The 25,733-nt window shown below is 40.8% G+C and overlaps 1 protein-coding gene across 4 annotated transcripts in view; it reads left to right on the forward strand.

The window, feature by feature from the left end:
* NLG-4 (neuroligin 4) overlaps positions 1 to 25,733 on the forward strand; it is a 284,789-nt gene that overhangs the window by 203,263 nt on the left and 55,793 nt on the right. For 2 of the 4 annotated variants that reach the window (XM_006561556.3, NM_001145737.1), the window contains 1 exon segment: positions 13,645 to 13,793. In XM_006561556.3, the coding sequence (XP_006561619.1) occupies positions 13,645 to 13,793 (149 nt within the window). 4 annotated transcript variants of the gene reach the window in all.

Here is a 25,733-nt window from a genome sequence, read left to right on the forward strand (position 1 = left end):
AATCACCTTTGTCATCGGCGCGATAGATGCTCCCCCGCTTTTCGAATCGAACGAGTCGTTAATGGATCGGACAATGCGCATCCATTCAATGAGCGTTTCGTATGGATCGATTCTTCTTCTTCTTCTTATTCGTATTCTTGTTCGTATTCTTTTTTGGGAGAGGAATGAAGGATGAAGATACGAAGGTAGTTTGAAATTCGGAGTATAGTTTCCAGCGAACGTGACATTGTCCGCGTTAGCATTAAAATTTCTTCCCCGAAGGAAGAAAGGAGAGGAGGAATTTTCTCGTAGATCACGCGAGATGTATACAAGTTTCGAATAATCTTGGGGAAAAGTAAAGGAGCGAGCACGTATCCGTCGTATCCTTTTAGCATTCTTTTTCGTTCTGAGCGCGAATTCTCTCTTTTTCTTTTTTTTTCTTTTATTTCCAAAAAATAAGCGAAATAAGACTCTTTCCTCGGCTGTGTCTAAGTCAAAGGAACGAAGAATCGAGAAAATAAGTTTTTTTCTTCGATTCCTTTTCTTTTTTTTTTTTCTTTCGAAAGAAAAGAATTCCACCATTTTCTTTTGTTCCCTCAAAATTCGTCTTCCGTTCTGTGATTGGAAATAGGTTACGTTACATCGAGGAACGTTTGTTCTCTGGATTTTCTTCCATTCATCCGATTATCTTAAAATTATTATTTTTTCTAACTCGATTTCCCGCCAATTTAATCAAACATTTTTAGTTTTGAAACGAGTGTTTCGAAACTTCGAGAACGAACGAAGAAAAAAATCTTCGCTTCAACGATAAAACGAATCATTGTGTAATTTTACAATCAATTAAAATTAGATATACTTTCTTACTTTAATAACTCGCGCCTTGATCCGCCGATTCTGCGATATCGTGACAAAAGAAATTTGTTTCAGGATCTCGGCGTAAATTAATCCCGGTCTAATAAACCCGACGAGCTCTAAGCTCTTCCCACTCTCCTGTTGACTTTTCGATGAGAATTAATTTCCATAAAATCGTGGACAGGGCTTCGCTTATGTTATTCCGCCCGTAATTCCTCGATCGAAGTACATACGAAGCGCGGCCTGGATGTCTGCAAGGGATCGAGGCGCGATAATCCCCGTTGGGGAGGAACTCGTTCGAGGAACGAACGAGATTCGTTTCGTTGGAAGCCGGTTGGCGAGCTTTTAGATATTTTCTACCTGTATCATTTGGGGGGAAGACGCGCATACCTGTTGCTGTGCATAAAGGCCCGCATGCATAATCTGCCCGCGAACCGTATATTTCATGGAAACAAATTACTTTGCCCGTGGTCCACAATTCTCGGCGCACAGCTTAAGCCGCTTAGCGATAACCTTAAAACTGTTTCCTGATAATCGTAAATTTCACGATGAATGAACGCCTCGCTGCTCCCTTCGCGCAACGCTGTTCACGCTACGTTTCACCGTATCGTGAACTTACTATGAACTTACATTACGCTGTACCAACTTTAATTGTAGAGAGAAAAGCATCCTATTCATTGTATATGTATATATGTATATATATATATATATATATATGATACACGTTACAGTGTTACCTCAGTGTTACAGATGGGTTGGCTGCTTAAATTTAACACTTTAATGAATTATCGTGGAATTTACTAAAGGAATCGCAAAGTTGTTGAAATTGTATTATTGGGTTGGCAACTAAGTAATTGCGGATTTTTTTTAGAAAATCAAAGACAATTTTTTCATGGAACTAAATAACTTTATTCTGTAATGTGTTACCCATTTTGATCAATGACCTTTTGCCATCTTTCAGGCAGCATCATAATCCCACGTTCATAAAACTTGTGGTTTTTATTAGCAAAAAACTGAATCAGGTACGATTTGATATCATCATCATTATTGAAATTTTTACCATTCAAGGAGTTTTGTAAAGATCGAAACAAAAAGTAATCAGATGGTGCAAGGTCAGGACTATATGGTGGATGTGGCAAAACATCCCAACCAAGCTCCAATAATTTTTGCCGAGTGACCAAAGATGTGTGTGGCCTTGCATCGTCATGATGGAATACAACACCTTTTCGATTTGTCAATTTGGGCCGCTTTTCTTCAACTGCATCGTTTAATTTCGTTAATTGTTCAATGTAGACAACAGAATTGATCGTTCGGTTGGATGGTAAGAGTTCAAAATAGACAATTCCTTTGTAATCCCACCAAACTGATAACAAAACCTTCTTTTAACGAATATCAACTTTTGATGTTGTTTGAGCTGGTTCACGTGGCCTGCTCCACCATCTTTTCCGCTTGATATTGTTGTAAACAACCCATTTTTCATCGCCAGTTATCAGTCGTTTTAAAAATGGATCATTTTCATTACGTTTCTTTAGCAAATCGCAGCTGTTAATGCGTTGCGTTAAATGCTTTTCTTTCAGTTCGTGAGGAACCCATGTATCGAGTTTTTGAACATAACCAAAGTTGTTTTAAGTGGTTTTCAATGCATGTATGCGATACATGAAGCTTCTCTGCAATCTCACGAGTTGTACTGTGACGATCCGAATCGATTATTGCTTTGATTAGGTCGTCATCAACTTCAACTGAAATCCGCAATTACTTAGTTGCCAACCCAATATATATTCTTCTATGAAAATATGAAAAAGAAATAAAATAGGTAATCTTTTAAATATTACTGGAACATCTGATATTGCTAATTTCGCATTGTTCGAAGTTTTAATTTTGAGATTTGGTAACGATCGAAGATCGTATTTCGTAGATGGTATCACTTAGAAATGTAACGCGATACAAATACGTGGAATACCATTATTAATCGAATTCGAGGATAAAGGTAGCCAAGAGGAAAATGAAAGGAAGGGGAGGGTTGAGGGTAAAGAGATTTACGACTCATTTATCCACCGGAAGACGAGGGAAAATTGCGAGAGGCGGAGCGTAGCCAAGCGAGGGAGGGCAATACTAAGTAAATCGGATGTCGCGAGTTCGTTTCGAGTTTCATGGCGAATCGCCAATGAAATCGAATCATCGGCCTCGATCATACGTTCGAGAAATGAGGCCACGAGCTCTCTCTCGGTAATGGCCACTTTACGGCAACCTATCGGTCTCTCTCTTCCTCGCGTCGAACACGTGGAACCATCCCCCTTTCTCCTTCATTTCCCTCCCTGCCCTCCAGTAATAAATTAACTAAACTTTTCGACCAGATTCTTCTCTTGCGAGATCGCCGGATAAATCAGTTTATCCCGTTCTCTTTTTCTTTTTTCTCCCCCCTCCCTCCTGTTTAATTCTGATAATTCGGGGGGAAAAAAAAAGAAGATATTATATTTTTTAATGACGAAACGTAAATTACATTTAGGAAATGGAGTTATATGATATAAAATTGATGAAAAGAAATTGCGAAATAATTGCTTTCGAAACATTCGTGGTTTAATTTAATCGGGAACCAGATGTGATTACTGAAATTTATAATTAAAAAAAAAAAAAAAAGAAAGAAAGAAAAAAGAGAAAAGAAAAAACGTGCAATTTATAAAAATTTGCGAAATTCGTAAAATTCAACGCGAAAATGTGTTTCGGTTAATGTTTGAAAATAATTAGGAAATCGATTTCGAGCAAAACGCGATTACGTGTACGGCCAATTAACATGAATTGATGAATTAAAGCAATACCGTGAAATTTAATTCGATCGTTTTGGAAAATTAAGTTCCATCGACCGAAACGAAAACTGTCAACTGCAGTATACAATTTATTTGAATATTATATTTATACATTTCGACTTTATCCGTATTATTTAGATATGGATGGAATTGCATCAAAAATTTATTCCTCCGATTTGGAAACATTCGTTTCCCAGGAGCATTGGACGCGTGTTTTTCTCTTTTTCTTTTTTTTTTCATTGGCAATTCATCGACACTCGGAAAAATAATAAAAACGACTCGCGAATTCGAATCGTGGTCGCAGGAAGGGAAGGGATCAAAAGGAAATAGAAGGGCGATTCAAGCCAGCGTATAATTAAACGCATCTTCCAAGGTCCTTTACAATAGCGCGAAGCACGAATGGAAGCTAAAACAGTGTTTAGAATTAGACAGTTTAATGCTGCAATTACCTGGTAACGCATTCCTGAGCAAGAAGCGTCGTTGCAACAGAATTGCATTCTAAATGCCGCGCTTGCAAGTCGCAAGAACGTGCAACCCATGCACAGACGCAGCTACAATCGACCCCGAAATGTTTTACACTCTCGAATAAGAAGCGCGAACCGTGAACCTCAACTACAAATGGGGAAATTGAAAAATTTTCCAAGACTTGCCTTCGAGATTGTCGATTCGCTGATTCCAATCATCGACCTCTTTCCTTTCTTTTCTTTCTAAAGCGAAATCTTTTTAAATTCCAATTCTTTTCAGGATATTCTCGAAAATACTTGTCTAATAAATAAGCAACCTGATATCCAAATTCAGATATCATTTTCACGAATCGGAAAACAAAGTTGCTTTAAAATTAAAATTTTAAATAAAATTTTAATGGTTCATCCAATCGCGAGACATAAATTTTTCTGGCCCAGACTGGAGAATTATCGAACGAAATAAAGTGATTAAATTGAAGATACTTACGAATCCAATTAACTTTAAAAAATCGCATTAAAAAGATAAATTCTCTCGATCGTTAAACAATCGAGAGCGACGCTTTCCCCGATTCCGACAGTGCAACTTTACGTAGATTTCGCCAATTTCCTCCCGTATTTTCTGTCCGCTTCAACAACGAGGTTTCCCCTTGCGCGCCATTGTACGAGCGCGTTGACCCGCGCGCTCGCACCGGCCACGGATTTAAATTTAAATGGGAAAGTCCGGATGCGGTGGCGCTCCCGCTTTTTCAACCAGCCCTCCCGCGAAACACCCCCAATTTCGCGGAAAGCCGGAAATGCCATTCGAAAGAGAGACTCTCCTCTCCTTCTTCGCGGCTTTCAAAGCTTTTCAAAACCCGATCCCGAGTTTCGCGCACTTTCTTCCTCGTTTTTCCCGCAAAATTAAAAACGCGTTTAGAGGCGTTTTAGGGGAAGAGGTTAATGAAGTAGAGTAAAATTTCTCTTCGCGAATTTTATCATTTTCAGGAGATAAAAAGATTTTTGAAAAATTCTACCAAGTTTAAATTTTGCTTCGCTTCAACGAATTTTTGCGTTCGACGAGGCGAGAAAAGTACGAAAAAGGAGAACGATGCGTCCGAGAAATTATATCCAAAATGTTTCTAAAGTATTTTTCCGAGGAGATTAAGTTTCGATTCGTGTCCAGCCAGACACGGGATTGAATAAACTGTCATTTCGTGAAATTGTTTCACGTCGGAGTCCCTTTGTTTCCCCTTCGAATAGGTTTGGAAATTCTCCGCGCGGGGGTCTTTCAACGGGGGTTGTAAAGATTTGCCTCGGTTTCAAAAGCGCTCGAATCGTTCGCAACGCGCCGCTATTTTCTACGAAATACGAAAAGTTATTTCCCGTATCCTATGTTTCGTGGAACCATTGAAACGTTCGAGAAAGGATTTGACAGAGACATTCGAATGGAGAGGGTTTCCGGATTGTCGCCGTTAATGATTTCGAAACCACGTGAAAATGTTTCGACAAATTTCGAATAAGTTCTCGATAAGAATCGTAAGCAAGGGGACAGTAACAAGGTTAGGGGGATCCCCTGTCTCTTTCCACCGGTTGAACACGGGTTGACGAGAAATGGCTAATGGTCCACAAAATGGAGATCGAAGGCTGTTCCAACGGAAATTCGAACGGCAAAATAGGGAGAAGAAATTCAATCGAATCGAGAAACACGAAAGCTCAACGTATTAAGGTTGGCTGGCCTTTGCCGAGCAACACAACTTGCCTGGCCTGGAAACCTCCACCCCCCGCTAGAACAGAAAAGAAGGGAAAAATCTTTCGAGAATTCGCCATATCTACGAGAATCTTAAAGAAAAACTTTGGAATTAAATAATAAATTTTGCCAACGTATAAATATATATATCGATTAATACTTTCTTTTATTTTTCATTCAACTATTTTCCATTCTTTTCTCTTTTTTATTTTTAATCCGCAATTTTAATACTTGTTACAATTCTCTTAATTCTTCTATCGAGAAGGTTAAAAATTATGCCATTGTAAAAAATGAGATAATTATGTATATACGAGAATCTGATTACATAAATCTATTTTAATATCACGTAAACCTAATTCTTGAAAGGAATCGTTAATATCTAAAAATCCGCATCGACAGCAACAAGCGGTCTCGAGGAAGAAAAAGAGGAGGAAAAAAAGGAAAAAAGATGATCAGTAACAGAATTACCGAAGATTGGCAAGCAACTCGTGACCCGGATTCCCTTCAGTTTCTGAAAGGCGTTACCAGAAGACGTTGGCAGAAAACAAGGCAGAAACCTTTCCGCGGCATCCCAGAGGTGATTTAAAATCGCTTTGACCGCGTAATAAAACAGCAAGAGCCGGATCCGATTCGACGTGGTGGAAATCAGCCTGAGGGTAGTTTCGCGGGTTCTATTGGCCGATAAAACGCTTCTGTTTACCGATCTAACGTGGTTAAGGACTGGAGAAACTCTCCTTGGGCCATCCTTGGCCGAGGACACGATAAAATAATAGCAAATAAAAGCAGAAAGAGATCGGGATTGCTTTAACCTTCGCCCCCGTCGAGCTTCTTCTTCCGCCGCCATTCCATTCTCCAACGTGTCCCATTATCTTCCCCCTATTTCTCCCCCTTTTTTTAGAAACGCGGGATTCGAACCTTTCAATATTCAATCGCCCGTTTATTTTCAGTCGATAATCGAGCCCTGCTCTCGGACTCGATCGATCTTGCTCGCCGATTTTAATCGATGGATTATTAAATTTTTCATCCAACCGCTTCATTACTAGCCTAATTGCTGCACTTTTGCCAATTATCCTGTTAATACTGGATCGTTTAATCCCGATTACTTCCTTCCTACGTATCTATATATACATAAAACATCCTTTCCCTCCACCTTTCAACTCTTTTCTCGATCAATCGAATACCGAGATCGGCGATACCCTATGATTCCACGACATTCGAAAGTAGTTAGAACGTTCGATCGATTATGCGCATAATCCTTAACAATCGAGAGCCTTGGCACAATGTGAACAAACAAACCTTTCCCTTTACAATACTCCGCTTTCAATCATCGCTCCTTTTTAATCCCCTTATTTAATTAATTCCTGTCGAAACGAATTTCTCGATCGAGGTAAAAACCTGCATTCACCCTCGCATTCATTGTCCATTACCCTTTTGTCAGTAGTTTGTTCGCGTTCCTTTCCTATTCTTCGAGAGAAAGAGAGAAGGAAAGGAGGGAAAGAGAGAGAGAGAGAGACAGGGAAAGCAAGAAACGCGATCGAACATTTTTTTTGAATTTGCATTGACTGATGGTAACGAGGAGGAAGGAGGGGAGGATGGGAAATCAGGAACGTTGGCGCGTAATTAACAATCGATAATGCAAACGCGGACGAGCCCATTGTCACGAGCTATGATTTGGCGCTGCGAGGAGGGAATCCTCGCGTACAGCTCGCAAATTAAAATATGATGAATTAATCTAAATTAGATGGCACGGTAATTATCGCATGAAACCAACCGAGGCGACGTCGTGTCTATTCCCTGCCTTTCGAAATCATAGCAGATAATCAACGTTGCGTATTCAATGCAACGTGTTTCGCGCGTTCCTCGCGGCAAATCAACCGAGATTCAACCGTGTTTTTTCTTTTTTTTTTTTTTACTTTTTCACGCGTTGATAGAATTTTTCACCACGTTTTGTTTGGTCTCGTCTTGTTTAACCCTCTTTCTCTTTCTCTCTTTTATTTTGAATCGCAATTGGCGTAACATTAATATTAATTATATTTAATATTTTCATTCGTGACGAAGAGGGGGAATGTAAAAAGGAAAAGAAATATTATAAAAGTTTCTCCGCGAAGCCACTACTACTAATCCTTAATTAATTTCGCGAATGAACTAGGGACAAAAAAAAAAGAAGAAGAAGTTCGTTTGTTGAATGTTTTTTAATTAACATCTCGTTTCACTGGCCTGTCGATAAACGATCTTTGAAGTAATGAAAATTTATCGCGCGTATTATATAAATAACCGTGTATGCCGTATATTTCGCGAGATTAAATTATTAAACTTCGATCGTGTATGTATTATTAATTGTTACAAAATAGTTGGTCACTGAAATTCTCTTGGAAACCTCGTTAACGAATCGAGAGAACGAAACAGAAGAAGAAAAAGGGGGGAAAAAAAATCCACGTTTCATCAAAATCATCGTATCCCCTTCAAAAGGTGTAAAAGGAGAAACTTACGGCGTAATAAAAAGAAGGAGGGAAATTACGACGTGTCGAAGAGATAAAAAGTTTGACGTTAACAGAAAAAATGCTGTACGCTCGGAGTTAATTTCACGACGACGTAATTAAAAAAAAAGAAACGTGGAAAGAGGGAAAAAAGAGGAGGGACGAGGAATTACCGGGTGGAGATGGTTTGAGAATGGTAGGTGAAAATTTGCGTTCCCACGTGGACGTTGCTTCCTCGTCATTAAACTCGACCTCGTTACAAAAGCGTCGCGACGCGCCATCTTCCATCGCCTCTTCATTCCCGGCATAATATTCCAGGAGGTTAGGTTTCTTGGGTCGTGGACGAAAGTTGGACCGTCACGGCCCGTAACTTTCACGGCCGAGAATTTCCGTGTTGGTTGGCTCGGTGTCGCCGTTCAAACAAACTGGGAACACGCGAGGACCTCGCGTTCGTGGAAATCGTGTGTCCTTCGCGCGTGACAACGTGTCGTTGAGCAAACCGTGTCGTTGGAACAAACCGTTCCGTAATCAAGGGAGGAGGGGGAGAGTCTATCCCCAAGAGTATCGAAACAACGACAAAGCTTTCTTTAATCTTTCTCGAAATTGTCGGTTTTGCGGCGAGAAAGGGGGGAGGAAAGCGGACGGGAATATTTTTGGATTTCTTTTTCGTCGATTTCGACGGACGGATGGAAAATAGTTTTGGAAATTGTTTGTTAAATGCGGTTTCGATGCAAGTTCCCGTGAATTTCTACAAATTGAAATTTCGGCCGTGGAATTTTATCGATTCGAAGCGATTGTCTCGTTGCACCAAGTCCGATTAGTTGCATACTTATTCCACTCGCGTGCTTTATTATTATCTGTTGCATTTCTGTACGTTCGTCCAACTGCGATGCAGAAATTGGATTGTGAGAAAGTGGCAACTTTATTTAAAATAACATTTATTTCTACTCGTATTACATTCCCTTTGAAGAATATAATTATTCGAGTAGTTTTATTCTTAATTTCCAACCCAGTTAAAATTTTATCCAACTCCGCTGCAATATTCCGTTTGAGATTCATACGTGATACTCTAATATGCTTTATGATTAATAATATTACAACTTTTGTTCGAAAATATATATATATATAAATTATCCAAGTTTCTCTTTCGTTATTATTCATCAATTTAATTTCGAACCGTGAATTTGAATATTACCTACGAACGTGCCTATGTATATATGTATATATATAAAGAACATTTTCTAAAGAGAAGTACAAAAGGAAGAAGATAAGGCACGTTAAGAGCGACAATAGATCTCCAGTCTGGGCAGGGTTTAACCGGTTTTCTCTCTTTTGTCGCGGTTTCATCCGCGGGAATAATTCCAGGCCGAGGCACGAAACTTTTTGCTCGATCTAAAGGGAATCGGGTGGCTTTTTATCCCCCTCGTTTCTCGACCCGAAAGAATAATTGATCGAGCGAAAGTCAGAGCGGGGCCTTTGCAAGGAAATTCCTCATTTGTTACGTTACGAATAAAAGGAGGAGGAGATAGAATTGTTACCAGCAAAATTCTCTAAAAACGCGACAAACGAATTGCTACGAAATCTCATTTTCTTAAACTTCTATTCCTGTTAAAAAGAAGGAAGAAAGAAGGAAAGAATTCAAAGCTGTCACTTTTCATTCAAATCCTTTTTTCCATCTGTGTCGCGTCTTCGCGAGATATCCACCAACTCTCTATTTTCGAATCGAGGAATAAAGATTTTTCGCGAGAACACGCTCGAGCGGGTGCTCGAAAAATCCTCAATTAAGACGGTGGAGTGGAATGTCAGCTGTTACTTGTATTCCTCGTTTAAAAATGATAACCGGAGCGGAGGAGATCGCGCTCGTCTGGTTTCACCTCGTTATTTTATTAAGCTTATTTCCGACAGTCTTTACCGTCCACTCTTATTTACTTAAAACCACCACCAGGCTTCCCCTCTCTCTCTATCCCAACTTGGCCAACGAAAAAGGTTGAGTCGTTTTCGACCACCAACTCGAGATATCGCCAAGATCTCTCGGCAAAGGTTTAATCAGAACCCTTTTATAAATGCAGCAGGACTTCGTTAAAGTAATCCGCGGATCCGAATGTATCGCTCGGCCTGATCTTGTTCCTCCTTCCTTCCTTCCTTCGTTCGAGGTACGAGCTCGTTTCTTTCAAACCTTCCTTCGGTTTTCTTTCGCCAACGACCACTTTCTGATCTCGTTCGGGTAAAACCCGATTTTATCCGATTGCGCATGCATTTAAATTGTCAAAACTTGGGCAACTGGAGAGATGCCAGTTTCTGGCTGATGTCGCTGCCGTTATTACGGATGGAAATTGTTTCCATCCTTCGTTAACAAATTCCTTGGAACGTTGCGGTGGATCATGAACGAGTATGTATCAACGCAAATTAGAGAGAAGAGGATTAATTCTTTAAATTTATCATAAATCCTTATCTTTTATTATTATCGAATGGAATACGAACGATAATTTTGTATTATCTTCGCTTGAATAAATGTCAAAGAATTGATTTTTCCTTTCGAAATCTCCGCGGGTGGAGAAGAATTTTAATTTCCGCCATCTTATCTTATCTGCAGCGGTGCGTTATCTCCTTAATTCCTACGTTTAACTCGGCATAATTGATATGACGGCTCATTCGTTTGGTTTAGCAGGGGTAATCAACTAACCCGGCCATTAAATTTCCGTTAAGACCGAGCAGAGAAATAGGTATAGCGGAATTCGAAATGGCCATACGCCTGGTAGAGACCGTGTCGAGTATTCGTCACTGTTCCACTCGACACTGAACTCGAATTGAGATTGTTTCGCGAACCCCGGAGTTTCCGTAAGCCGAGAAACTACGATTCTCCGGTTAACATTAATCTCTAGCAACCAATGTATCCTGAAGAGCATGAGAAGAAGAAGAATCTCGAGAAAAGTGTTGATCGATGTATCTCGATGCCACGGAATCTTTTTTTCGAATATTCACAAGCTTGAACACTTTTAACAATTACGAAACAAAGAAAGGAAGAAAGTTTCTTGAAAAATTACTCGATCTTTTCCACGCTAAGTAAAATTATTATTCGCGTATTAAAAATACCGAAGCAATCGTACATTTTCGCGATCGTACATCGTTCCACGATTGTTCGCCAACTGTAATCTTGCGAGCCAACTTGGCCGATCGTAAAAAACGTCCCGGAGTGGAAAGTTTCCCCGCGCGAACGAAACTTTTTTCGAACGGTCAGGCAGGGGCGTACAACTTTTCGCCCCGGCCAACTAATAGCGTGAAGCAATTCCTTCCGCTCCTTTTCCGCTCCTCCGCTTATTTACCGCGCGCGTGCAATCAGGGAGGCGTATCTTCCGGTTGGGGCGAAAAGTTTCGGGCCGAAACGGAAACGCGAGCCGATTGCCGGCCAACCAGAAACCGTGCCCGCTGTGAGCTTCATTTCCACATTGCCGCGACCGTTTTGTGGCGGCCGGTTGTGCGGGGAACACCGACAAAAAACCAATTTTCCACGGCGAGCAAAATTTAATCTGTCCCATTCACCCCTGCCCTCCTTTTTCATAAACTGTCCGTTTCTCTGGGAAACGGAATAAAAATTTCAACTTTTTCCCTCCCCCCCCTTTTTTTCTTTTTCTTTTTTTCGTGAGATCCAACGAATATCTTCCCGAACAACTTTCCTCCCTCGGTCATATAATCGGATTATCAGCTCGTTTTTTTGAAATGATTTGGGGAAACGAAAGCGGGAGAAGAAACGAGTTTCGTTTCAAGGAAACGGTACACTTTGATTTCGTTGGGAAATTTTTCTAAAATTTTTTTTATACGCTGAAAGATAAGTGATCGATGATTTCGATGAGATATATACGAAGGAAGAGAGAAAAGAGGAGGAGGGATTGTATTTGAGACGAATGCTCCGCGACGATTTATGGCGATGGGAATGAAAATCGGGTGATTAGTCGGATTAACGAACATAATGAAGAACGAGGCGAGGCAGAGGAAATCGGCGTCGTTAACGAAGAAACTCGTTGTCGGGCAGTGATTCGCTTTAATCGTCCGTTAAGACTGCCGATCGTCGGGGGTGTACGAGTGTAACGGGCCTTTAACCACGCTAATTGTCCATCATCCGCTTAATTTGTCTCTTTCGGCCAAATCCAGGCCTTTACACGGACAGGGAAGGACAGGTGGTGGATAATTTATGAAATTAATGGGGGAGAGAGAGAGAGAGAGAACAATCCTTTCCCCCTCCCTCTCCGCGAAATTAAATTGAATTCTATTAAAATCACAATTCTTCTGTAAATTCTACGTACGTAGAAAGATCGTGATTTTCGTTCGTTCAATTTTTTTTTTCAATTACACTTTACATATCCGTACATTTTATTTATTAAACATTTTAATCCCCTTCCTTCCTCGGCTTGCGCATCCTCGCATATTAAATGATTCGGATTATTAATAATTAACGATAATCTGATAAAAGACGACGAGTCGCGAATAAATTACGAGTTTGGAAACTCTAAGTAGCGCAAGTACGTGCTTAGTCAGACGCCTGTATACCGGATAGCTTAATTAATTACCATCGAATCTTGCAGCGAATAAAATATACATAAGAGAAATTTTTCCTTTTATATATATCTTGGAATAATATTCCTAGAAAAGGCGTATCGATCGTTACGCACGTAATGAGCTCACCTGTTTATTTCTCACAGCACTCTCCTCTCATCTTTTTTTTTTGTCATCGTAGAAAAATATATCGACTCGAGGTTTCTTCCGTCTGTCCTTTTGAGATGTCGCGAGTTCGTTTTATCTTGGAAACGAGGATCGATAAATTGACGGGGGAGAGGGGGGAGAGCTCGAAGAAATTAAATTACCCCGGTAGCTGACGTGTCCAGCGTGATCGAGACTGCGGCAGAATCCGGTGTGCCGTTTCGTTAATCCCTCCTGGGGCCGATAAGCAAGGCATTACTCCCTCGTAGATTTCTCCATCGAGCGAATAATTACCGAGCAAAAGCGGGAAACGCGGCGAGTAGTTGGCGGATTTGGCAGGGGTCGTGCCATTCGAACACCCCGCAACTCGGGTGTGGAAAGAGAAATGGGTCGCAAGGGGCTGGTTTAAACACGCTCTTAATTCTCAAATTCAAAGTTGGACTCGCAAAATAATCGCTTTCCATTCCCCCATGCCCCGCCCGTTCAGATTACCGAGCTGTTGTTCCACATTTTTCGATTATTCGAACGTCGTTGAACATCGTGTTTTCTTTTTATCTTACATTATGTTACGTAATGGAAAGATTAATCGATTCGTCGATTATTATACGGCGATTAATCAGGTCTCGGTTGGGTGTTGGTTTCAGAAGATGGGCTCGGTCCACGGCGAGGAATTGCCATTCGTCTTCGGGGCACCGTTAGTGGACGGGTTCGGTCACTTTCCGAGGAACTACACGAGGTCTGAAGTGGCACTCTCCGAGAGCATCGTGCAGTTCTTTGCCAACTTCGTCAGAACTGGGTGAGTAGAGATCGATAATTGAAGTACCCTCCCCTTCATCCTCCTTTTTCTTCGAAACGTTAAATTGGATAACCAAGTTCGCTTTACATTTTTCTTTCTCGCCGACCAACATTTCTTTTCAACATTCTTCGGATACCGCCAAGTATCCACGGAAAATTCAAATCTCGATCAAATCAAGTTAAAATTATTCCTAATTAATATAATGATCCGATCGCTTCATCCATTCGTAATGGATATTTCAACGCGACTACGAAGCAACAACGCGTTACAGATATTATTTTAGCGTCGCAAGTTATGCCTCATCGACGAATATCTGTTGATTCACGGTGGTGAATCATTTCTCTTTCATTCCGATCTTTCAAAATTCGAACGATCGGTGATGTATTTTATTTACACCTTTTCACACGCTCGATTCGATCATCTAATTCTATAGAAACCGAATCCTTCCTTCCTTTCCTTCTTCCTTCTTCCCCCCTTTTCGAGGGGAACAACAGTGACGCGGCGCCACTTGCGTCGAATCAATTTGCGAATCAGTCGGGGAGCGGAGGGGAAAAAAAAAGAAAAAAGGTGGGGGAAAAAGTGGAGAGAGGGAGGCAGGCGGGTTATGGATCGCGTCACCGAAAGGTCTGATTTTCCATATTCATGAACGATGCGGAACTGAAGAGCAAAAAAAAAAAAAAAAAAAGGAAAAAAAGAAAAAAAGAAGCGCGAGTTAGTGGAGGAGGAGGAGGAGGAGGGACAGACGAACGGGGCCAGGAGGATTAGAGGGAAAATATTTTTTCGAATACGATCGCACCGTGGCCCGGCATTTTACACTCGCGCCCGAATTTCTGATCGAGCCACCAACGGATTGACGATATTCAAATTCACGGATTAAACAGGGAACAGGGAGAGGAGAACTCGATTCACTCTTTATACCATCGGCATCGACTGCATCGAGATTCAAGGCTTCCACCCCCCCCCCTAGCCCCCTCCGAATCGCAAAATTAAATACAACGGATTTCGAAATGGCGCTTTGATATACGCCAGTGGTTTATGGAGGTTCGTGAAATTGCAAGCAAAATTGAAAAGGTGAATCCCCGCCTGGAATATTGGATAGTATTGGTTTCTCTAATGAGAAAATTGATTTATAATGCGGGCGAATTTTACGCGGAGAAAGAATAGAGAGATTATTGGACGTCACATTTTCGTGGTGGTCGTCAATTGGTTGTCATTGAAATATCCGAGATGAAAGGGTTTTTTTTTTTTTTACGAAATTTTACAAAAATTATATAATATGCAAGAGTGTGTACAGTAACAAATAAATAATGGAATAATCGTATAAATAAATAAAATAATTTGAAATGTTGTGTGATAAAATTTGACTCTCCATGCATCAATATTAAATAATGTTTTCAATCGAAAATTATTAATTTCAAATGTTAACGAAATGCATTAATTAAAAGTGGTTCTGTAGAAATAATAAAAATTGGGAATAATTGTTAAAGATGAAATATATAATTTAATGTAAGTTAATATCTGAAATTGTGTGTGTGTGTGTGTGTGTGTGTGTGTGTGTGTGTGTGTGTGTGTGTGTGTGTGTGTGTGTTTCCATTGATTGCCTATGTTTCAACGTAAACATCAATTAAAAAGGGGTGAATAATTATTGATTCGCGTTATATAATACATATCACGATAAAATATTAATTGAAAAGGAATATCGAAATTTTAGAAGTATAATTAATTTCGAACCAGTTCGATAACCAATTTTACATTATTATTCAAATTATCGTAGCCAACCTTAAACATATTTTTAATAACTTTCGATCGAAACATCGAATCTTAAAAAAAAAAAAAAAAAAACAAGATGGATCCTCGTAAAACATATCTTCCATACTTTCGTACATTGAAAAAAAAAGGATTGATATGAAATGATATTCCTCCTCCTCAAAATTAATCGAATTTAATCCGACGCATTATTTTTCTACCGTCGAAACTCGAAAGAATTGTTGTTATTATTATTATTATTCGCATAATTTTTTCCATTTCGTCCTGTACATCTCGTATTATACTCATTAATATGAAATATTTATAAGTGTGCAAATTCGAATTTATCTGATCATCGAAATACAAATTTACGCCGAATGAATATTTTTCCTCCCTTCCTTCCGGCTTTCAAACGCGCCTCGCTGCTATCGCGGTATAATTATTATTTTTGCCTCGGGTTTTGCGGTTTGCATCATTGGACACCATTGATCTCGTTTCGATTTGATTTCACTCCATCGAGTTGTTTTTTTTTTTTTTTTTTTTTTAAATTATTCCATTCGCCCTCTATTCTGCCAGCTTGTATTTTAACAAAGTCGCGTCACGCTCTCCGCTCGGGCGTCGCAGAAACGCGGCATTTAACAAAACGGGCGATATTTTTATGCGGCGCGATTCAATCGCGAAGCGCCCGATCGGCCGAAGCTTTTTTTTTAAAAAATGAACGATAATTTTTTATGACGGTGACCGACTTCCGTCTGTTCCTGAATTTTAAAGCCACGATAAAACATTAAACAGGGAAACTGCCTCCCGCTTAACGAATCCATCCCTTTGCGCTTCTCGAATTCGTCCAGGAATCGTAATTGCGCGTCGATTTCCCACTGACCCGTCCTTTTCACTCCTGTATCACTCTCGATTTTTCGCCCCTTTGATTATTGCAAAAAAGGATGCGCGGGTAAACGATTTCGAATTGGAATACTCGAGCGATAATTAATTAATCTCGCCTCGATTTCGCTCAACTTTCACTCTCATCCCCTGTAAATCCGCGTCGATTCTCATAACGGAATTATCGGGCATTTAACATCTGGCGGGAACGATCGAAATGAAATTTATAGAAAATTTCCTCCGACTGTTCATCGAAATCGTAGGGACGTGCAGTTATTGGTGCGGGGTAAGAGTCGAACAACAATTAATCGTGTAACCGGTGCGAGTTCGAGCTCACGTTTCCCGCTACAAGAAGGCGTACAATAACGAGTAATTTCGGTTAGGAGTTTAGATACGACCACGTGCATGGGAATATTACGTGACCCTGTGGGTAAAGGGTTGGAGCATTCTCTACGTGATGCACAAATCTGAACATTTATTTCTACGCGAAATAATTCGTTCGTTCAACGGTCGATTTAAATTTCTTCCCTTGGACAAACGCGGAACGAAACGCGTATGTGAATAACTCGTTTCTTTATCGCGATTCAAAATTCGATATGCGTATAACTAAGAAAACTGAAATTGTTTTCCCTATACCACATATAGTCTCTTTTACGAATTGTATCGCGTTTATTTAAAATATCCCATCTATATACATATATATTCTGAGCAAAGGAAAAACGTTTCCCTCAAACATCTTATTTCGTCTCGAAACATCTTCCTCCAAGAGCGTATTACGCGTAAATAGAATCTTAAAATCGATCGTGAAAGTCCCATTCTTTCAATCGTTTGATTCATACGCGAAGAAAAAAAAAAAAAAAAGAGAGAAGATTTCCATTTACCATTCGACGTCTTCCATTCTCGTTCTTCTTCAATCTCGTTAATAGACTCGCGCGTAGCGAAAGAAAATGCCACTTTGTACCCAAGGCAACGATGATTCACCTCTCACACGCCCCGTAGATCGCGATCGTAGATCTCAAGATAAATTCCAACAACGGAAAAGAATGGATTCGTCTGTAAAAGTGACAAGTTATCGGCCGACACGTGCGAGCATTGCACTTTTTCTCACAACCTCCTCCCTCCTTCCTCCACTCCTCCGCCTTAACCATTCACCTATACCGCCCCTCTGTCCACGACCCTCTGTCTCCTCCTCCTCACATTTTTCTTCATACCACTAAATTCTTCTTTATCCCACTCTCTGGAATCACCGTTTCCACGTTTCCACCCCGCCATGTTTCTCCATTTCGATTTCGCACCCTCCTTCTCCCCCGGTATTTCTCCTCAACCCCGTCAACCTCTTCTTTATCCTCTCCTCTCGCCTTTTCATCACGCTTCCCTCTCCACTCCTTCTCTCTCTCTCTTTCTCTCTCTCGGTTTCAGTTTTTCCATCCTCGTCGGCCGGCCCACGCATGAATATGCAAACGCGAGGCAAACCGATAATATTTCAGTGCGCCGCTCTCGCCCTGAGCGACGTAAATTTCACTTTGTCGATACGTATCCAAAACACACACAGCCTTTTTCGCGTGAACACGAGAGACCACACGAGAGAGAGCGTGGCCCCGCCATCGGTGCGCGAATAATATCGTGAATTGATACGCGGTAATACGATTTTCGTTCACGGCGGTGTGCATGAACGATCCACGAAGCGGAGATAAGGACGATTTCGCGAGGAAGGGGGGGAAAGGGAGAAGTTCGAAGATTCCGTCCGCCTATTTTTCATCCGCCCGCTCGATATTTTCCGCGGACGGCTGGTTTCCGTTTCGAACCTCTCTGCTCTCGCCCCAATGACGAACGCACGTCCCGTTTCTCCCCGCCGGGAAATTTGTTGGGATTCGCGCTCGACCAACGCGCCCTCTGGATTCCTACGGTATCGCTTACATTTTAAGGATAAACGGAAAATTACGAGGGAAATAAAACTTGAATTTCAGTTCAATTCGGGGGGAGCCGATTCGTGGGATTAAATTTTGACGCATTCCGTACGAGGAGTTATTACACGTACGTTGGCGAGGAAGGAAAAGGAGGAAATAATTCGCAAGGAGATTATTAATTTAGGCTAATCGTATTCGGAGGAGGAAACGCGCGAATGTTTCTTAATCAATTGGGCAAAAATAATAATAATTCGAATAAGACAAAATTTATATATATATATGTATATAGGGTGTCCCAAAATTAACGTAAGATTTGAATTAAATATAGAAGAGAATTTTTAGTCTTTAGATATTTATTTTTTAAGTGAATGATAAAGACTAAAAATATAAGATAGGATTATTTATGGAATAACACATCGGGCAAATGGCCTCCACGGCTTTGCTGGCATTTTTTTTTTCTTTCGTCGAAATTTTTCATGACCTTTCTTCATATTGTGACTGAATTTCGTTGATGCAGCGTTTAATTTTCTCTTGTAATGCACGTATAGTTGTGGGATTGTTCACATAGACCTTTGACTTCAAATAACCCCATAAGAAGAAATCTAATGGTGTTAAATCACGATCTAGGGGGCCAATAGATTTCTGAAACGAGAGAGTACACAACCAGAAAATATCTCGTGCAGTAATTGAATTATTTCATTGACTGTATGGCATGTGGCATCGTCTTGTTGAAACCACATATTGGCCACAATTTTTCAATATCATTCAATTTCGGCAGAAAGAACTCTGTTATCATGTCGTGATCCAGCAGTTAACAGTTGCTGCTTGACCAGCCTCGTTCTCAAAAAAGTATGGTCCCATGATGCTTCCTGCCCAAAATCCGCACCAAACAGTGACACGTTGTGGGTGCATTTATTTTTCGCTAATCACACGTGTGTTTTCTGAACCCCAAACACGGCAATTTTGCCGATTAACAAAGCTATCAAGGTGAAAATATGCTTCATCGCTTAGAATTATTTTGCGGCTGCCAAACTTTCATTATTTTTAAAATATTGTTCAATAATGAAGACACATCATTTTTACTAACCCTAAACTCTCAGCTGTCAAACTGTTCTTTTGTTGAAGATTGTTGCCAACAACTTAATGCAAGAATGGCGGCAAATTCAAATCTTGCGTTAACTTTGGGACACCCAAGTTAATTTATATCGCTTGTTTCAAATATATTGAACGATATATTTTTAAAACATTTTTCGACAACTTAATGCAAAAATGGCGGCAAATTCAAATCTTGCGTTAATTTTGGGACACCCAAGTTAATTTATATCGCTTGTTTCAAATATATTGAACGATATTTTTGGAGCATTTTTCGAACAAATTACTTCGAGTTAAATCTCCCCACCTCCATAAAATCCCTCGACAAATAACTCTCATCATCCCCCGTTAAATCTAAATCCAGATAAGTGATCCCGGTAACAAATCGGGGTTCGATACGATAATATGAAACATCGCGTAAACGCGATCCCAGTCGAATAACCGGCGAAGCAAGGAGCGAAGAAAGGGGGATATTGTGCGGCGGAAGCGGTTCGAGATGGGCAATTTACATTAAGACCGCATCAGGAATACGGATGGAGGGCGGATGATGAAAATTTCAATTCGTTCGACCGCGACTTCGCTCGACTGATGCGATGCGTTTATGTATTATTACCGGATCCTCGAGGAGGATTTCCCGGAGTAAGGAGAGACGATAAGGGCGAAGAGTTTCGTTTTCAACCGACGTATCTCTTCCCTCTCTTCCCCTTTTCTCCTGGGAAGAAGTTGGCCGGGATTATAGGAAAATTGGACGATCTTTTTCGTGAAAGAGCGTTCGAAAATGGCGGTTCCGGTGGGCGACACCGGATCGTGAGAATGAAACTGATCCCTTCTCTCTCTTTCTCTTTCTCGTACGTGGCCCGTACGCAACATCGTACGCGAATAGAATATCGATGAAGAAACTTCGTTTCGAAGAAACATCTTTATTCACGATTATCGTTATTATCGTAATCCCAATAATTGGAATCTTAGAACGCTTAGAAATTGTAACTGACTTAAGAGAATCGTTTCTTTCCTCGAATGAAATAGAATAATGTTGGTGAAATTGGAAGATTGCCGGGGAGTGGAGACGATTCATAAAAGAGGGGATGATTCGAGAGGAATAATAACTTTCTAAAGGAAAATATACGACGTTCGACGTTTAGGTAGATTTCGATGAGGAATAGGATGTTCTTTTTCCTCATCCCCTCCCTTCCTCCATTTCCCTTTCCACTGCGAAACATAAAATGCAGCTGACACTGGCTAAAACCCGATTAACGGATAACACGATACATTGAATTCAACCCGGCTAAACCTTACGTCTGATATTTTGCGTCCCATCGAATCCGTGTTCCCCCGAATAATCCTATCGACGGCTCGTAATTTTTGCACGCTATACCCCTCTCCCTCTCCCTCTCTCTCTCCACCCGGAACAAAAGGATCGATTTATCGCGGATGGGAGCGGTGAACTGCTCGAATGCGAAAGAGATGGATCGAAGCAGCCTCGAGGAAAGGCACAGAGACGAAATCGAAGGAGATCGGTTGAAGAATCGATCGATGATAACAATCTTTGTTTTTATTCCGCCAGATATATATATATTCTTTATTTTCACGAAAGTATTTCGCGTGGAATATTTCGTTCTTCGATATTGCTCTGATTTCTTTTTTTCTTTCTCTCTTTTTCCTTTTTTATCGGGTGAAAAAGCAATCAGAAAATTGGAAGGTGGGTGGTAAATGGTGGATATTAAAAAAAGAATGCGAAACAATAACGCCATTGTTTCGATAGAATATTTGTATTAAAAAAGAAAAATCGGGGGGGAAATTGTTTCCGTATTCTGTTATGTACGATAAGAAATTATTTCGGACGGCTCGGATCAATTTGAAAAGAAAAGAAGAAAAAAATTATCCTCTTTGAAGCGAGTTCCATAAGAACTTTTGACGATGCATCACAGATGCGTATATATAATGAATAAAGAAGAGAGAGAGAAAGAGAAATCATTCGCGCGTTAGTTCTTTTGTATTCAACTCTAAACTCCGGATAACAACGATCGTAAAACCGGCTCGCGCAAAATTTAAAAAAAATCGACTTTGCCGGGACTTTTCCTCGAATGAAAATATCGCGCAACGCATTGCTGCAATTCTCTCATCAGGATAAACACGCGAGGAACAGGATACAGATAAATTTCGAATCTGTTGTGTATCCCATTTTTAGAATCGCTATTTTTTCCTTTCTTTCTCCTTTTTTTTTCACCTGTTTCATTTTTTTGCTTGTGTTTTTTTTTAGTCGGCGTGAAGCAATTAAAATCATCTGCCCGTGGGTGAAAAGGCACGCGGCCGAATTCCGTTTCGAAGCAGATTTGATTCGACTCGCGGCAATCACCAACGCAGTGATTGCTAATTCGGATTGGGAACGAGAGCATCCACTCGTTCCCGTCCGCTACTTTTTGATCGTTCGTTTAATTAACGAGCAGAAAATAGCCGACGTTCCGCCGTTTATGGGGAAAAGGGCCGAAGTGGCGGATTATGCACATGGCCACGATTTTCGCGCTCAAAAATTGATCCCGGGCGCAATTCGATCCCGAGACTTGCTTGCCCGATAATAGGCACAATTTGCCGAAGCGAGAATTGTTTTTCGATTAAATGTTTCGCTTCCGATACGTAGATATATATATATGTATAATAATCAGATAATCGAGGTAAAAGCTGAGGATTTAAAAGAGGGAGGGAGGAAGTTAGGATTATAAGCAGAGATTATTGTTTATTAATTAAAGAAATTACTTGGAAATATTTTGAAAGGTATCGATACACGTATCTTTCGATTATATTGATTGAATCGTTAACTTTTATCGTTGTTCTCGTATAGCATTATTGTCATAGAAGCATTGCTTGTAGTTTTTTTTCGTTTATTCATCGTACACTTTGTACGATGAATAATTTTTAATTTTTTTTTTCTATAGAGCATCTCTGACGGATTTAATTTCAAAACTTTGCGACGAACGTTGATTTTAAAAACAAAATTATTAAACGCGAATGTTATAATCGTACGGCAGATATAAACGTAGGTGGAAAGATAAGATCGTTTCTGGTAATATCGATTCTTATACGCGATCGTCAATCAAAGGCTAAAAGGGGTGGGCAAATGCGAACACGTCGGTGGGCCGCTCGTTTGTGCATAAATGTCTAAATAAAATTAGCATTTAAACGGACTAGATCGAATGAAGCTATCCGGGACACCGGTTTGCGAACAAAGAGATAACGAAATTTCGATTTCCGCCAATCCGGCTATCTTTCATACGCATACCGGAATCAACTGATTTGGATTCGCTTTTGAAATTGCTTTTTATCGGGTCAACGATGTATTTTATTTTATTTAACAGATATCGCTTCCCCATCGTCGTAGATTAACCCGTTTAATCCAAACGGTCAAATTATGAACAGTGTTGCAAAGTATGTTCGATGAACAATATTCATCAAAAGCTTGAGAAAATAATTGACATCGTGTAAAAAATGTCGAAGAAAAGAAACGATTCGAGGATCGTTATACGCAAACGGATGAACTGGTAAGAGTAAATTAATTTCAATACTTTACGACTGTTAATTTGAAATTCTCGCGCAATTTTTTCTTTTTCCTCCTCCACTTCGAACGGGGAATACAATTCCGCCATATTCGATTTCGAAAATACACTCGCGGGAATCCATTAAGGGAGCAAACACGCTTGAGAGTAAAACTCTCGAGAGTTACTCTTGTCCAATATGTACTTCGAGGGAGAAAAAAAAAGTGGGGGTGGGGAAAGAAAGCGAAGAAAGTAAGGGAGGGAGAAAGAAAAAAATAAAACTCTCGAGGATCCTTGGCCGGTTACTCGAGCGCGAATCGAGCGTGACATTACTTCCGTTCCGGTTTTTGCCTGGAAGCGCCTCGGTGGCGAACTTTCCGAGTAAATTTCAATTCGTGATTCTTGCTCGATCCACCTAACCTTACCTCGATCCCTCCTCTCCCTCCCTCTTCTTCCCTCGACTATATCACCTCTAGGCAAATGGAGGAGTCGCTACTCTATGACTTTCCCTTCCACTCGGAACAAGTCGTCCGGCGCACACAGCTGTCTTCTGCTACTCGCTCTAGAAACGATTTAAACGGCCGCTTCGCCCAGCTTCCGATTGCTCTTTCTGTCTTCTCCCTCTCTTTCTCATTGGAGAGAGGAAAAGAAAAAGAGAGAGATCGTATGATCGGGTGGAATGACAGAGAAGAATTATTAAATTTGACGTGTCTTCTCGAATCGAGCGAATGGAATTAGAATAGCATCTCTGAATTTTCAGGTGAAATGGAAATTTGGAAATATCTATCCTTACTCAAAGTGACTTTTCTTTTTCTTTTTCTAGTGGTTCTAATTAAGAATCGATGGGATGAAGTTACAGTTGGACAAATTGAAATGTCGCGAGGAAGGGAAGAAAATTATCAACACTTACGGCTCCCCGATACGGCTCTGTTTCGCGATTAATCGAATTTGCGTGTCCCGTTTATTGACCCGTTTTCATTGCAAATTGCGTAACTATCATAATTTAAATCGCAACTATTATATTATACTCGACCTATTACACGACGCACATTAATAGACGTGCCGGTGACATCCATACCCATCGCACGATATTAATTTTAATAACCAATTTAATAACATATTAAATCGTATCGAGTTACGTCGATAAAGTTCAATATATTAACTGGAGCGTTCCGAGGCGACGAAAATATCTCTCCAAGGTTTTCCACCGACCTTCCTCGGTGCAACGACGTCGAAACGTGGTTAAAAAACATGGTGGACGTACACAGTTTTGGAGAGAGGGGAGAGCTTTGTCTTTTCCGTCGGCGGAAAGAAAAAGCGAAGAAAATGGAAACAAGTGTAGAGAGGAGGGGGGAACGAGAAAAGCATACACGAGAGGAGGAGTATCGGCCCCGAGCGAAAAATTCGCTCGAACGAGTTTCGAGACATAACCTTGACAAAAGCCTTATTCCTGGGATCCAGCTTTTTCTCTTTGAGAGAAGAAAAAGTTGAGAGAACGGCCACCACTCGTCTGGCCGAGCTTTGAACCACGTCCCGCCAATCTACCACACGGCGCAATCTCTGCTCGAATGCTCTCTCCATTTCCATTATTGGCAACAAACTTTCATCCTCTCCTCCCGCTTACGTTTCTACCTTACCATACGGAAGGTGACAAAACTGGGTGGGGAGGAATTCGACCAAGAATAACCACCGAGATCCTCTGAAAATTCGTGGTAATTTAGAAGCGAGAATATAAATTGGCCCGCGATAAGGGGAGCCAGCCCCACAGGCAAACTGAATTTTATTTGCCAACCGGGGGGGAATATTCTTTCTCGCGGGAGTCAGAAATTCTTATCTCTTTTCTTTTCTTTATGGAATTTACAAACTTACTCAACGCTGTGCGAATTTTTATTTTTTTATTCCCTTTCGCGACAGCGTAATAAAATCTTGATAAAAAAAAAAAGCTGTAAAATTTCTTCAAAAAGACACGATTTTTCCTTCCCTCGCGTTCGATTATTTTCTCGTAACTTTTCGTAGCCGCGAGGATTCTATCTCTTTTTTATTTATCGCGACAATTCACATCGTTACACGTTCATTACACGTTAAACTCGACAAGGCCGTGGTAAGGATAATTCGCGAACAAGCTGTCGCGCCTAACGAAGGATCAAACGGGGAGGCGGTGGTGAATCCATCATCTTTGTCAATTATACGGGATGAAGGTTGACGGGCGTGAGAAGGAAGGGGAAAAAATGGCGGCTAAACGCGGTCTATGGGGGGGGGAGGAAGGGTGGCGTGACGAGGTGAATCCAGGTGGGCATAAGGGATAATCCTGCGGAGTTAGCGTCAGTCAGGGTTGAATTACGACGTGTGACGGGACGGGGCCGCCCCTATTTGCCGTAAATTATGATAAACTGCGTTACCGGCGGAGCGATAATAAATACGAAATCGATATCGCGGCCATTTGAAATTTGCGAATCCGTGGCGGCCGACGGCCAATGGTTATCGTATATAATAATCTATTATCCGCAAGTATCAAAGGGGGTTGTAATTGGCCGGAGGCGTGGCGGGGAGGAAGGGATGACCGATCAAATTAACCTTGTCTCGTAACGGGTTAACGTGCGGGTGCAAAGTTTTAAGTGTTCACCCTCCTCCCCCTCACCCCTTCCCCGTTATTTATCGCGCGATCCAGCTTTAATGGACAACGACATTGATTCTAACACCGCATTCCCCCGGATTTATAGCGTTTAAACGTAGCCGTGGCATTAACGCAGCCTATTATATCGCCACTTCGTTCACAGTAATTGTTT

This window comes from Apis mellifera, linkage group LG9 (genome assembly GCF_003254395.2).
Source record: "Apis mellifera strain DH4 linkage group LG9, Amel_HAv3.1, whole genome shotgun sequence".
Lineage (NCBI taxonomy): Eukaryota > Metazoa > Arthropoda > Insecta > Hymenoptera > Apidae > Apis > Apis mellifera.